At 38.4% G+C, this 16,064-nt stretch overlaps 1 protein-coding gene across 3 annotated transcripts in view; it reads left to right on the top strand.

Moving 5' to 3' along the window:
• ATG7 (autophagy related 7) overlaps positions 1 to 16,064 on the top strand; it is an 89,769-nt gene that overhangs the window by 24,727 nt on the left and 48,978 nt on the right. For all 3 annotated transcript variants that reach the window (XR_011338187.1, XR_011338188.1, XM_069865746.1), the window contains exon 17: positions 13,919 to 14,041. Coding sequence is in view for 1 of the 3 variants with exons in the window: in XM_069865746.1 (XP_069721847.1) it covers positions 13,919 to 14,041 (123 nt within the window). In the remaining 2 variants the exon portion in view is untranslated. The remainder of the gene's footprint in view (positions 1 to 13,918; positions 14,042 to 16,064) is intronic.

Raw genomic sequence — 16,064 nt, 5'->3', positions numbered from 1 at the left:
CTTATTTTCCTTAGATATTTCTCCTTCCCCTTCTAAAATGGTTCTGATGTGTAATTATCTCCACTGTCAAATTAGAAGGGGAAAAAAAAGCATAAGTATCTCTACTAATTTTCAAGTTCTTTCTCAACTTTCTGTTTAGCATGCTGAAAAATTGAGCTAATTAAGTCATTGTTTTTTTTAACCAGTGAGCCAATTTACTGACTGACTTTTAAATCTTCTTCTGTGTCATTGCATTTCGTGAAGGGTAGACACCAGGATCAGGGATGGTATTCTAGGCACTGTGATACATTTTCTGTTTGCAGTCAAGATATTTCCCCACTCTTGCAGATGTTTTCCCTTTTTAACATCCCAAGAATACATTAAACACTTTTGCTGTGACATTTACTGAGTGACTGTGTTGCGCAAGTTATTTATGAGTGTTTCAGTTTTGAAATCTATCATCATGTAGACATAACAATGCTTTTATTGTTCTCATCTGCTAACTGCTTTGCCTGCATTTTTACTTTAAATGATTCCAATCAGTTATGACAGTAACTTGTGCTATTTGGTAACTCAATGATTTTTTTTCAGTTGAGATAAATTTAGTTTTGATTCCTGCAAGGCCCTCCATGCTTGCCCTAGCTGCATTGAGGAAACTTTCATATTTGCTTTCTCCCATAACAGCATATTGTAGAATGTTACAGTGAAATTGTTTTTAAACTTTTTACATAATTCCTTTCTCAATTGAAGTATTGTGTTGGCGTTAAATAGAGATGTATAGATCATGGACAGGAAAAAAGCCTGTACTAAAAAAAGCTAATTCCTGCACAGGTTGCAAAAATGATGGAGGAAATATTTGTCCTTTAGGAATGAGCACTGCAAAAATTTAGAAGAATGTTTAAAAAGAATTATTTCTGTTGCTGTGCTGTAACATTAACTCTGTGAAACTAAGTCCATTTATAACTTTCCTTATTTCCTGAATTTACATATGTTAACATGTGACACTTCTATGTACAGTGCAGCCTCTGTATTAATGTTGGATAGATTTCATTCAGACTTGAGGAATGCATTCTTAATATACTTAGGCTTATTTTCAGCACACTGAGTTACATGTAGTACTTTTCTTTCTCTTATAGTGGCATATAAAATCACCTCATGATAAATGACTTAGAGAAATTTATCTCTTTTCTTCTTCCTTTTTGAAAAAAAAAAAGGAAGTCATTTTAACTGGACGAAGCAGGAGGCAGGATTGTCTTGCCTGTAACTTTTGAAATCTCAGGCAGGCTTTCTTCTCTGCATATCAATTTTAAATTCAGTGATAGAATTGAAATAATATGTATTTTCAGGATTATTCACAATGAGGATGGCTTTACTGCTTTTTACCCAAAAGATGAGCATTCTAGCAAATAGTACCTGGTCTTGCTATTTCAGAAATACTGAACTTCTGCTAAAAAAGGTCAACAAAATATACTGTCAGTTATCCCAAGTAAAAGGATACTAATGGAGGCAAGCTGTGATGTGTACTCAGAATTCCACATCACAGGCTAAGAAATTATATCCGTGGTACCATGACCGTTGTGATGGAATTCTGTTCACTTAGAGGAGAGGAAATACTATCAAGAACCCCAGAAATCTTATAAGTAACGTTAGCTTTAAGCACTACCCTATTTTGTGAAGAGAGAAAAGGGTGTGGAGTAGCAGTGTGTTCAGTTTTGTGCATTGGCAAGGTGGGAAGGTGCCTGTATGGACAGGATGATGGATGATAATTGGAAAATAGAACTTAAAAAAACAGCGACACTGAAATCTAATAAGGTGAGAGAGAGCTCTGTATCTGAAATCAAATCCATGATGCTTTTTGAAGACTTTCACATCCCTGAAGGTGTTCAAGGCCAGGCTGGATGAGGCTTTGAGCAACCAGATTCAATCTTAATGAGGTACGTGTAGTTCAGTGGAGAAGTTATGTCTTGTTACTCCTTGCTTAGTCCATCATGATACCTGGAAACATCATAGCTTATCCTATGGGAAGGCAGTAGTGCCAAAGGAACGGCCTCGCTCATAACAGCTCCACAGTGAAGGTTGTAAGGGGACATGAAGAAAGATAGAACGTGTTTATGTTCAAGCTTAAATTGTACCATTTAGCCAAATTCAGAAAGCAGGTTGCCATTCCTGTGTGTTAGCACTGTTAAGGCTAGATAGTAAGAGTTAGAAATCATAAGTGTTTGGTACCAGTTATTGAGAGTTGTGGGATGCAGGCTTCTTGATGTTTAGTAGATGGCATAGGCTGATGACACCAAACAGCTTCCCAAAGTCAGCAGAAGAGAGAATTTTTAAAAGAGAAGAAAAACTTCATCTGCTTTATCTTATGGTAATGAAAAGAAATAAGGTTGTTTATAATTTCAGTCAGCTCACGAGGAGGATGGTTCAAAACTTCAACCAGTACTACTCCTGGCAGCGTTGGCTTGTCCTTTTGTCCTCTTCTTCCCTTTCTCAGGCGTGATGATGCTAGAATTGCTCCTAACCATTCTGTTGTATCTTCAGTTCAACTTTTAACAGAGTTGTGAAATTGCTTCTTAATCCATTTGTTTTTTTCTTATGTTTTCTTCGACTAAGATGGAGGTAGCATAAAAGCATTCAGCAGCCTCTTTTTTTGTTTTTCTTTTTGACTCCTGTCTGTTGTCCTCTGTTGTAATTTAATTGGAGTTATAGGAAAGATTAATTTCTTACTGTTACTACTTTTGCTCTTAGGAAGAGACTGTTGTGCTTCTCCACAACGAATTTGTAAGACATTATTCCAGTTTAGCCGATGTTATTAATGTATTTATCTGTATTAAGAATTGATGTGACTTATAAAAAGTTAAAGAATGGTTTGTGTCTTGTGAGACTAAACCACCCACCCAAATATTTTTACGTGGGTGAGGATTTGTTTTGCTTTTAGGGCTTCGAGAGGAGGGTGCGTTTTCAAAACTTCTGAGTGCAGGATAAATAAATCCCAGCCTCTCAGGAGCTAGCAGGGGCAGTAGTCAAAATGGTTGGTTTGAGTGTGGGTGTTTGCATATCTTTAAAAACTGGAGCTTTGCATCTTTCGTGTTTTGCTTAGCAAATCCAGTTTTAATTATGCAGCCCCCTATTCCAAGATAATTATCTTTATTCTAGCCAATCTATTTGTCTTGATCATGTAAGACTGTTTCTTCCTGGATGGCAGGTGCCATCATTGAATATCTTAGGGATTTTAAATAGGACTTGGCATAGAATATGTGTTTAAATTATGAAGTAAACCAAAATTCTTTCCCAGATTGTTATGGTTTAAGGTCTTGTCTTCATGGCATGAGTGAGTAGATGACGAAGGTTTACTGCAAAGTTGTTTTAGAAGCCATTGGATTGTGTTCCTTGCAGTGGAAGCACTCATTAAATAGTTAAGAAAGTTTCTGGAGAGGAAGAGATGAAAAACGAACAGAGAACATACCACTCCCTGTAGCCTGTTTTATTTCCTCTACTTTTTGCTGCAGAAAATCAGCAATTCTGTTGATGTTATTTTGGTTTCAGAATAGTAAAGTTGCTAGATTAAGAATCCCTTTCTAGTAATGAGTAACACACTTTTGCCCTTCAGAGAAAAAAACAAATGATTTCGTTATTCTTTATTTCTTTTATTTGGTGAATTTGTTAAGTGTTTCCTGATGTTTAAGTGAAATAATTAAGCATGTCGATTTATGCTGATGTGGCAGTGCACAGTGGTAGATAATAGCATCAAAGCAACGTGGCAATCTCAGAATTTGGCCCAGGAAGCAGCTGATGTGACTGACTGGTACATGGCCTTGACTAGTTACTTGTCTCCAAGTTAAATAGCGTTAAAAAAAACACAGATAAAACTGTGTTCCAGTAATCAGTGTTCAGTGATCTTAAATGGATGTAAGATGTTATTCCAAGCAGTTCTAAGTGGGGGAGAGGATGGTTTGTAAGTCTGTCTTAAATAGAAATCTCTATTATTTGAATTAAAAGAAAAAAGAGACTTAAATGAAGTCTTTAAGTTAAAATACTGCACTTGTATAATCTAGTTTCTGCTCCATGAGTAAAATGAATTTTCCTATTTTTAAATTTAACTTTAAAATACTAGTTTTAAGGGGAAGAAGAAACTTGCCATTGTTGAAAACAATTGATTCTTATTTCTGACAGGTTATGTTTCTGTTGCATTTAAATTAAATGCTATGGAGTTATTGGTTTTGTTTTGGTTTTCAGCGTTTCTTCTTTCTCCAGTTCAATTACATTCAACTGCAATTTGTACAAAGTAAAGGACTATCGATCAATAGAGAAGAGATACTATTGCCACAGTTTGCTGGTATTGAGGTGTGCAGTGTCTGACTGTGTCTAGAGTACTGTCTTTATTTATTCTAATGACAGATTAGTACCATCCTGTCACCTCTCTGTGAAGCTGATAGAGAATTCCTTTTGTGTCAGTAGAAACAGAACTGAACTAAAATACTGTGACTTAAAATATGTATGTGCTGACAGACTTTCATGTAAGAATTAGAAAAAAAAAAGTTGGAGAACACTGACCTGGATGAAAATTAGGAACATATAATGTGGGGTGATGGTGGGATGATCATCATCAGCATACCACTGCTGAATTGAGAGCAGCCCTGCAGAGAAGGACTTGGGGTGCTGATTGATGAGAAGCTCGACATGAGCTGGCAAATTTTTCTCTGAAAGGGTCATTGGGCACTGGCAGAGGCTGCGCAGGGAGGTGGTTGAGTCACCATCCCTGGAGGCATTTAAAAGACTGGTGGATGAGGTGCTCAGGGACATGGTTTAGTGGTTGATAGGTATGATTGGACTCAATGATCCTGGAGGTCTTTTCCAACTCTGTGTTCCTGTGTCTCTGCCCATGGCAGGGGGGTTGGAACTGGATGATCTTGAAGGTCCTAACTATTCTATGGTTCTGTGATTGTAATTTGAAAAATTTGGCAGGGTTACAGAAAGCTTGACACCTAAATTAAAATCTTAAGGCATGCAAGGTTATGATCCAAAGCACTCTTTTGCACTTGGAATTGTGCTAGATGAGTACTCCAGATTTCTACAGTGCAGCACTGTGTGCGTGTGACAACATCAGGCGTAATTCTGCTTCTACAGGTTAAGAAGTCATGCCAACATCCATGTTTCTCTCTTCTCTGGTCAGATCTTACAACAGGGATTGGGTGATGATGTGAAGGTGTTATTTTTTCCCCTAATCTTTATGCAAATGGAACCTGCTTTATTATAATCTCATATTCAAATGATGCAAAAACATTTATAGTATTTCCTCATATTTCACTTATATTTTTAATCTCTTGAGATTAAGGAGATGAGTACTACATCTTTTCCAAGATAATTCTTTTAATACCTTCTGTTTTCAAGTATTGTAGCTTTTTTCTTGTATGCTCCTCTGCCATTTTCTCATTGCAGTCATTGTCGGGAGTCCGTCTATGTTTATACTTGTTTTCGTCAAATCATCAGCCTCACTTTATTTGGGAACTGTTATTTTGTTTGCAAATGCCTATGTGGGCATTTTTGAACAGTTTAAGTTAAGTTTACCCTTTCTTCAGTTTTTCAGTTGCCTTTGTCTGTGTGCAGTATTTGCTGAAGTACTTCTGTTTTCTTTGAAATTGGAAGAAAAAGTGAAGGAAATGGAATTAAAAAAGGTGGCAAAATAACTGAAGCTGATGAAATCCTGTAAATATGTGTGGGTTTGGTGAATACGCTGTTGTTCTTCCAGTGCTGTTTTGCATAGACTTTGTAGCACATCCGGGTAACAAAATCTGCTCTGAAATAGTTTACAAATTACGGGTATTTAAGTTAGAGATCTGAATTTAGGAACTATGGAGCAGCTGCAGTTTTGGCTTAAGACAGTGATAATTTTGGGTGCATAGTGTCTGACAGATCGTGCCCAATCGTTGAGCTGCTGACAGCAGGGGAGAACTAGGTGGACTAAGTGACTTCATGTGCAGTATCCAGTTATTACTGGCTTTTTGCTTGCTTAAGTCAGCCCATCAAAAATAGACCACTCCAGTCTTTATAGAATCAAATTATATAGGCAACCAGGATGGCACTCAGCATAAGACAGGTGCATTTTTGTGAGAAGAATCATTTTTGAGATGTTTGGGGGACTGACCGTGCTTCACTCCCATTGTTAGGGATTGTCTGTGGAAAATGGATGCCATTTCTGGATTGTTTCTTCAGGGCAAAGCCAAGGATTCTGCTAGAGATACCTGCCCTTTCGTATGGGTAGCAAACAGCTTATCCAGCCACAAATAGTCAATACCCCAAGACGTGACTGGGGAGAAAGAAGGGCTTTCTGCAGTTGCCATACAATAGGGAGTGACTAATGCCAGTATGAGCTGGAGCCAGAAGTGCTGTAACTGCCAATGAGCTAAGCAGCATAAATTTTGGACAGGAAGCAGAATGGGGCTAAATAAAGCTGTAAATATCTGTCCAGTGTAAAATGCAGAGCGAGCAGGCAGGAGATGGCTGTTAGGATATAACCATGTCTTAAAAGAGGTCAGAGCAGATGATCTAATGATACTGTCTACCTGATAATTCTTGTATTCCTCAGTCTCTAAAATGAAGATTTTTTTAATTTTTGTTTTACTACTGTCCCTCTCTATTTCTTCTTTTCTTTTCACTTCTGTTACTGATGCTTTCAGACAGGGAAGACTTAAACTTCCATGCTGTCCAGTAGAAAGACCTTACATTGGCCTTAATCTAAAAATGGCGATAGGATTTTTTAGAACTGTTTGAGAAAGAAAATAGTAGCTAAAATAAAAATCTCACAGCTTGGTCTGTATCATTAGCCTATCAAGTTTTATCAGCAAAAATAGTTACTTGTATGTGAAACATACAAGGTTATTTAAAAAAAAAAGCTCAGAATCCATGTTATTGCTGAGAAGTCAGTGTAGGCAAGACCATGCTTAAACTGACATCTCTTAAACTAGTAAGAACTCTACTTTTCCTCCTTTTCGTTATTCCAAGAAGAAACTGGAAAGTCCTAAGCTAAGAAAACCTTGTTGAGACCTTTAGAGTGTGTTTTTCAGTAAGTCAGTACTCCATTTTCTGTTTATTGCAATTAAAAATCAGTGTAAGTAATAGCAACAGACAAGACGTGTTTGTGTCACTGCATTCCTACTCTAAATTAATGCGGCAGTCTTAAATGAAATTTCAGGATACTGTACTTGGATTACTTAAGTTTTCACGCTGATTTGCTTTCATGTTTATTAGTGACTATGGCAAAGTAAGGAGGAAATGCAAGGGGCGTTTTAATTATTTAGACATGAGCCAAAAATGATGCCATGATTGCCTTGTTGCTCATAACCTTCCAGTATTTTCAGAACAGCCTTCCTCAGAACTTTGCTTTATGATGTTGTTCTTAAAGTTGAGTGTTCGTTAAGCTGTGTGTGGGCATTCATACTTGGAGTACTGTGAAGAGATGAAGTGCCTTAAGTGTCATCTTCGTGCTCATGCAACATTGTCAGACTTTTCTGTTCTAGTGTCATGATGTCCTCAAAAAATCATGATGTGATCTTCAGAAAAGTTCGGATTTGTTGCATCTCTTTCATCTTTTACATGATCACCTTATTAGGGTTTTTCTTAGACTTCTTTAGGGCCAAGTGGCAATAAATATCAAAAACTTCATTAAAGGACAAGAGATGAAGCGCTGAAGATTTTTTAAGGAAACCAGACTGAAGGGTCTCATGATAAAATTTTGATTGTTAGCAGTGCTGCCTGGACCCAAGATTCCAATGGCTCGAGCGCCTTGCCTTCTTCTCTTCTCAATTAGGAGGTTTCTTCACAGCACTGCAGTCTTTCACTAAACTCCCTGTTTTAACAGCAGATATACCGAGCTTTGAAGCGTTTAACTGCCAAGAGTTTACACGTCTTCCTTCTTTTCCAAGCTGAAGTGTTTCTTTTCAGTCTTTTCTAATCATACTGCATTGCGTTGATAGCTGGATAGTTAGTAGTGTGCAAAAATATATCTAAGCATGTAACATTTCTAAACAGAACCTTGAATTCTGGGGTTTTTTTCCTGACTCCTCCATGTTTAGTGGAGGATCTGTCTGCTTTTGGGGCAGGAAGGGTGGGGAGGGAAAGTGTGCCGTCTTTTTTGAGTGGAAAGTGTTTAAAGCCAGGAAGAGTGTAAAACAGCTCCTGTATTGTTTGGAGGCTGGCTACCCGTATATCTTTATTTAGTGTAAATGATAGATCTGGTGGCATTAATCTCTTTATTTTATTTTTCCTGGAAAGTAAACAACACTGTTTCAAGCTTTACAGATGCTAATTACTCAGAAAACAAAAGTCAAACAAATGTAAATACTGGTAACAAGTTTAAAAGTTACGTGACAGAAATGAGGCATAAAATGTGAGCTGATTTTACATCAGTGGCCAGTTCTTGGGATTAGGAGTTAGGGTTTTGTATTTTTACTTTACCAGATATTAATTTTTATGCTAAAAAGCAATCCTGGAACCGAATTCTCCTTCTACCCAGCAATTGAGACTTTTTTGTGAAGAATGCTATTAAAAAGAATATGGCACCAAGGCCACACATCTGTTTCTCATTTCAAAACAAGTTCTTTTAGAGAGAACCCTCGAACCCTCTATTTTTTTTCCTACTGCCATGAGATGCGGTTTTTTTTCCCTTCAGTAAACAGACAAGAATAAAAAGGTCATTAACAAAGTGGATTACTGAGTATCATTTACACAAAAGGCTTTAGCAATACATTAATTTGTACCTGTGGTGATAATGTGCATCCACAGAGTCCTTTGTTCTATTAAAATGCCATCATGTGAAAAAAATCAGTTGTCACTCTGGCTCTGTAAAATGGAGTCTGGAACCAAGATTATAGCATCAACCTGAGAGGAGATTTACGTGTATCTGAAGAGAGTGTGGTTTTAAAATGTGACAGTATTTATAACAGATGTGAAATACGAAAGGCATGCTGCTTCCTCATTCTCCTCCTCATCTCTGAGAAGTGACCTGCAGGTGAGAAATAGAAGAGTTCCTTAATAAATCTCTGTTGCTCCAGCTTGCCTTGCTGGGCAGAAGGATGGTATTCCTCTGCTTCTTTTTGTTGCTCCTTTGCAGTTATTTTTGCTTGAGAAAATTAATTGCTACATAGTGACGTGTTTATTTCCAGAGAATAACACGTGTGACTTCTTATATCTGGTGTCAGATAGGAACTAATGTGAGATCAGGAATAATAAAAATTATAACGTCTCTCGGGTGTTTGTCCTCCTGTAAATCTGTTATTCAGAATGATCGTATTGGTACCAAGTATGGTGTTAGCAACAAAGGGAAGTGTGAACTACAAAAGCGAGCTCGTGCCAGTCATGGGCCTTTTAGACTCTGCTGGACTTGATTACAATATTTACTTTCCATCCAGTAACAGATGGGGCACTTATTAAATCTGGAAACATTTTTTATGATTATTTTGTGCATATTTGATGTGTAGAGTGGTTTTATTCCTGGTGACCTGCAGGGTATTCCTGTGTGGTCTCCTAGCCTAGGAATTTGAGATGAGTTCTATTTTGCCTCATGCTGTTTTGTTGGGTTTTTTTCCAATATTTTGAGCCGCTACTGAACTAACACATGGCACGTGACATTTATCAGAGGATGGCTGTTACTGAATTTGTGCAGCTAAGTTCAGACTTGGGCAGGTTCATGGTGTTTATCCCTTTTGAGTTATTTACTGTAAGGTTTTCATCACCTGAATTGGGAAATGAAGTCCCTGAAGGTGACAAAATGTTATATCAGTTAATTCCTATGTTAAAAGGATTTCATGATTAAGTATGCCACCTGTAGTGGTGCCACAGCTGCTCAGGTAGCGAACTGGTCATTCCTTGGCTCTCTGATGCTTTGTTCTCTGGGCCATGTGGCTGCAACTTCTGTTTCAATACTAGTTAACAGCTACTGCTACTCAGCAGGCTGTTGCCATTGTAGAAATGAAGTAACTAAAATTAGCAAGAACACTTTTTTTGCTAGTTTTTCAAGCTTCTGCAGGTTCTAATACAAGAAAAATATTCTGTATTCATTTAGGCTTTTAAGATACTGTGTCTCCAGTCAGATTTGTTACCCTAACCTAAATTTGCCTTTGGAATGCAGTGGCCAGTCCAGTAGCATAAAATGATGGAGTTCCTATGAGGGGAAATAAATATTGAAATCTTTTGACAACAGTGGTAGACTTGGTCATAGCAACATGCATCATATCTACCCAACCTGAAAATAAAAATGCTATATTTCACTAGATCAGAAAATAATATGTCTTCAACTCATGGTTCCTTGATGTTATTTTATGAATGTTAATGTTTTATTAATATTTTTAAAGACAGTTGAAGGGAGCCTTCATAGTCTCTTCTCTGCTAATCACACTACACAGGGCACTTGGATTTAATAAAAATTCTTCCAGGTAATTCACACAGAACCCACGGTGGACGCAGCGAGTGTCAACCAGAGTGAAAGGCTGTTTGATAGATTCTTATATAATCAGGTTGCACTTGGTTTTCTGCTCTGATCTTCCTTTTTGTGTATCCCAAGGTAATGCACATCTTTTAGCAATTTTGACCTCTGGGAAGAGACCACAATATTTTGTTGTCCGTGCATTTCTTTAATGTGGTGCAATATTGTAGAATTAGGCTACGATTTCGTTTTGTGTGGGCTGTGTATCGCTTCAACGTACTGTGAACTGTCACCTTGCCTACGTCGCTAAAAAGGTGTCTCATAAGCTCTGTTTTGTGTTTGCAACGAATTAAAGCGATAGTGACACACTTGATAACAATGGTAGCTTTGAGGGTTATATACAGGCAGGGCTGTGAATGTCATCCAGGTTTCTAAGCTGGTGTATGTATGCAGTGTTTCACAAGGAGCCAGGTGCAAGAGACCTATGCACATCTGTTTACTTTATTAGAACTTTGAAACACAGAGTAGTCATTAAATGTATGTGTATAGCCACAGTGCAATTTCACAATGTATATAATGGATAAAATTAGGAGGTCACATCTCAACGGGAATGCTGAAGTTGCCCATTCTCTGCACTGCATTGTGAGCAGTCAGACGAGTTTGTCTCGGTGTGTTTATCTTGGGAATGAAAAGCAGCAAGAAGAATCCAAGATCATGTTCCTTAGCAGTTTTTTAATGTCGTGGTTTGTTTTGGTTTTTTTTTTTTGTTTATGGGTCACTGTACAAATACACAAAACCCATGTAAGGCAAAGTAAATCTTTAAAGTATGAGGAAAAATTTCCCCAGATTTAGTAAGAGAACATGAATTGCAGCATTTATTTATTTATTTATCTATCTATCTATTTATTTATTTATTTAAGAAGTGTAATGTGTGTCAAGAAGGTGCTGAATGTTTTTCATAGTCACATACATTAGTTGTCTTCCTCTTTACAGTTGCTTTTCAGTTGTTTCTGTCCGTGAGTTTTTGAAACCTAAGTATGCAGTAGACAGTTGTGCTACTAAATGGACGTTTTGCATGATGATGTAAGCATAGATCCCAGTCTGTTTTTACCAGTAAACTTACACTCTAAAATATGAATATATTTATTGATGAGCTTGGGTTCCTGTAGGACTCAGTGTAAAAGCTTGCTGGACGTGTTTTGTTCAAGAATGCTGTTGGGCTGTGTAAGTGCCCACATTTTTAAGATTTACCAGTGCAAAAGTTATTTGAAAGCTTTAGGACCGTCTAAGCTAGAAAAGAGTAAGATTGTTGAGAGTAACTTGTGATTTTGGTTGTTAGATGAATCACAATGAAACCATTTTCTTTTCCTCCCTCCTTTTTTCCCACTCCCAAATGACCAGAGGAGGGTGAGGGTAGGGAGAGCAGGGGTTGTCTGCTCATTTTTAGACCGTGGAATGAGGCTCAGTTGGTTGGATCGCCTGTTTCACAGCAGAACAAACTACAGTCTTTCCAGAGTGACTTTTTTCTTCTCCAGAGGAAACAAATTCCACTGGTTACAGGAATACTGTCTGACCAGTAAGAATGGAAATGTTTAAGGAGTACAGAGACTGTAGAAATTTCTCTTGCTGCTAAGGATGGAAGGATTCTGAGGATAGAATGCGTCCAGTGAAATAAAGCTTATTCACAGCCCGTGCAACAATGTTCTGTATAAAGGAACTTTTTGTGTTCTACTTATGTTTGATCTGCAAGAACTGTACCAAAATGAGATAAGTTAAAAATAAAGATAAATAAAACATGTCATTTGCACGGATAACCTATAAGAAGACATGAGTGGGCACCATGTTGCAATTTGTGTGGAAATATATGTGTTAGAGAATGAAAAAACACGTGTTTCTTTCAAGACAGGAGTCCCAGAGCTGTATCTTGATGGCTGATGTTGATGCTTTTCTAGTGGCTGGGCAGTTATAGAGATGAGTTTGCTTGTGGATTCTCTGGTGTTTAATGAGTATTTGGGTTACGCTGGAGCTTTTTTCAAGTTCCCCACTAACTGCTGAGGGTTTGTTTCTAAAAGCGTGCTCTGACAGCCATGCAGTGTTGCTTGTGGAAAATGAGTTAGAGAGGAACTCAGGCAGGGACTTGAGACATGTCCAGGGTTTAAATACAGAAGAACAGTGTATGCGGTTGGAAGGAGAAGAGACGGGAGCAGATTATCAGAATCATCAAGTGGAAGACGCTTATTGTTACAGATGCTGGGTTTTGAAAAGGGTTGTCATTCTACAAATAACAGCCTTCTTTAAAAATAACAGCCATCTGTGAAACTGCCTGATCATTAGCTCCCTTTTCTGTCCTTCGTTCTTGAACTAATGTTGATTTATCTGCAGAAGACGATGATCAAGATGAGGATAAAAGCGTTTGAGTACTTGCACGCTAAGAGGATTCTGGCAGGCATTCGATTCCATGGAATAAGCCTTCCCATGGACTCCTCTGAAAAGCTGACATCTTCTTTGTATGGGGTGAATGTGATGACCCTCCCCCTGCCTCTCTGTCTTCCATGTCATATATACTGCTTCTTTCTATTAAAGTATTGGGTGTTTCTGAAGGCCCTGCATACATCCTGCTGTGCTGCATGAATTTCTGTAAGAAAAGTTGCTTTGCAGACTGTCAAGCTCAGCTGCTTCATCTGTGAGACTGGTGGCAGCAGAGCAGGATAGTAAATGATCAGTGCTAGACCTCAGAACAAAAATAGGAAAACAATGGCTACTGGGATTGCTCCGTCAAAAGTTCCTTCCATTTCCTTGCTGCCTGCTTTCACAAAGCTTGTAGGATCACAATCACTGTTGACACTTTGTTTTCCTTTCCTCAGTCTCCATCATACTTGATGGAGATCAGCCTGCCAAATAGTTGTTAATGCTAGAGCCACGTGAAATAAAGTTCTTCATGGTGAGGGATTTGAGAGGAGCATAGGCTAAAATCTGTGTTCCAGTTCTTGTAGGACCCTGTAAGACTCTCAAAATAAAAGGTAGACTGGGAAAATTAGAGTAGAAAAATAGGGAGTGCTTGAAGATAGAATATTCTCAGAACCACGATCTCTGGAGACTGGGAGGATGTTGGACTTGGACACTGGCTCAGAGAATTTTTCAGTCTGTCCCAGCGGGGTTCTTTCTCTTAACTGATACATTGGAACAGTTTTTTACTTTGTTTTGTGTAACTCAAATGCTCCTTTCATGACTTTGCAGCTAAGTTTTTCTCCTTGCCATATCATCTATCCCGTTATAAGCTTAAAAATACATTTAATCCAGGAAGTCCTAAACCTCACTTGCTTGCCTCCACCTTTCCCCACTTTAGAAATTGAGTTGGGTGAAATGCTCATTTTTTTTTTTTCTGTAATTTTTACCTGTTTACAATGTACAATCATTTTCTGAATGTCCAGAAAGAGCACACTTTTATTTTGTGAGCCAGATATGATGATGAATGTTACGGGTGCCTGATTTTAAATCCTTGTCTGTTTGTTTCTTTGACAGGTCCTTGACCAATATGAACGAGAAGGGTTTAATTTCCTAGCTAAAGTTTTTAATTCTTCACATTCCTTCTTAGAAGACTTGACAGGTTTGACTTTGTTACACCAGGAGACACAGGCTGCTGAGGTAAGAAAATACTCTCTGGACATTAAGAATATACAGGTAAAGGGTTCTTGCTTTTATGTTCAGCTGTATAACCATGAGAGTAAATGAATTGTCAATAGAATGGAGCAGTGGTACTTGATTTACAGGATGATTTACACACGCCATGTGCTTCTTTCATCCAGTGAGGTAAGATGCGTCTTCTTAATGTGATGGAATAAGAAATACTGTTGGATGTGAGAGGTCATTCTTTCAGAAGGACAGATAATGCGATGCACTTTGGCAGCCATTTAGACATGCACTGCATTATTAGTATCATTACTTTTATTGTTGCATTTTGTGAAGTTACAGAAATATTTTACACGACAGTTGTTGCTTGACAGTTCTGGATTCATGTCAGGAAAGTTCCTGTCGGTTGCCTTTTAGTGTGTGCTTCACTGGCAGCGTGAACTGTGGTTTGTGTGAGCATCACAAGTCCTGAATAAAAGCACTGAGAGCAGAGAGCTTGGTGTGACGTAACTGTCACGATATTTGCACAGGTTCTAGGTAGGTTAGGCATTCTCTTAAATTCATTCTAAGATTTTATATCTGATTATTCAAGTATCTATTTTTAAAGGAAGCAAGTGACTTGTGTTATATAGTATAAGGAAATCAATTATGATTTTAGGTCAATCTAAAATGTAATTATTCTGTTGCTTGATGGATTATAATAGGAGGAAAACAGTGCTGTTTACAACTTTTTGTCATTAGACAAATAACATAGAATGGAATTGGAGTATGTTCTCTGCTCATGGATGGTAGCCATGTCCAAAGAGTTGCAATATTGAGTTTGTCCTGTAGAAAATGAAGCAGCTATCTATCTTAGTATTGTATTTTATTATTTTAATTTTTGTAATCCTCACTCCATCTGTAAATGTATGTGTTGTTCTACATCTAGAATTTCATTTTGGTCTAGTCCTATCACAGGATCACTAGGTTGAAAAAGACCCACTGGATCATTAAGTCCAACCATTCCTATCAAACACTAAACCATGCCCCTTAGCACCTCGTCTACCCGTCCCTTAAACCCCTCCAGGGAAGGTGACTCAACACCCTCCCTGGGCAGCCTCTGCCAGTGCCCAGTGACCCTTTCTGTGAAAAATTTTTTTCTGATGTCCAGCCTAAACCTCCCCGGGAGAAGAGGCCAGCTCCCTCCTCTCCACAACCTCCTTTTAGGTAGTTGTAGAGCGCAATGAGGTCTCCCCTCAGCCTCCTCTTCTCCAGGCTAAACACCCCCAGCTCTCTCAGCCGTTCCTCATAAGGCCTGTTCTCCAGCCCCTTCACCAGCTTCGTTGCTTTTCTCTGGGCTCGCTCCAGAGCCTCAACATCCTTCTTGTGGTGAGGGGCCCAGAACTAATAGCCACTGAAGTCACATTGTTTAGTGAAGATATTAACAATAATGTGTAGATCAAAATAAAAACTTGCCAAGAGTACTCTGTGTGTCAGGATTCAAAAATCCCTGAATCAGTGTGTGGAGAATGAACGTTTTGGTAATCTGCACTGATTAGAGGTTTGTTTACTTTTTGTGATAGAACAATAAAATCGTTCACTGTTATTGGCGTCTGATTTTCTCTCTCTTTAACTGCGACACTGACTACTGGTATGTGATAAAGAAAAGGAGAATTACTGAGTGGTTATAGTCCTTTTCCTGTAGAAGGAATGTCTTGTGTGTCCCTCTGCTCTCAGCTGTTTTGTCTGATGCTCCAAATAACAGCGTTACTGAACTAGGGCATTTTTATGCCCACAAATAAACAAGTGATGAGATGTAAGATTCTTAAAATACAAGTTGTGCACAGGGGAGGGCAGGCAGAGTTAAGACAGCTCAGTGGTAACCCTCTGTGCCCTAAAAATTCTTCTGAATTATCTAGCACTTCCCCTTGGTGGAAATATGAAAGTGTGGGCTGTCCTTGTCCCCTTTTGCGCAAGGTGGAGCAGACAGTTTCCAGGGCTCAAACGCGAGATTCAGCCAAAAGATACCTTGAGACGCATCGCACTTTGCAACGCGGAA

Source organism: Phaenicophaeus curvirostris, chromosome 11 (assembly GCF_032191515.1).
Source record: "Phaenicophaeus curvirostris isolate KB17595 chromosome 11, BPBGC_Pcur_1.0, whole genome shotgun sequence".
In the NCBI taxonomy this organism is placed as follows: domain Eukaryota; kingdom Metazoa; phylum Chordata; class Aves; order Cuculiformes; family Cuculidae; genus Phaenicophaeus; species Phaenicophaeus curvirostris.
Note: the sequence above shows the minus strand (reverse complement) of the source record. Positions and strands in the feature narration are given on the sequence as shown.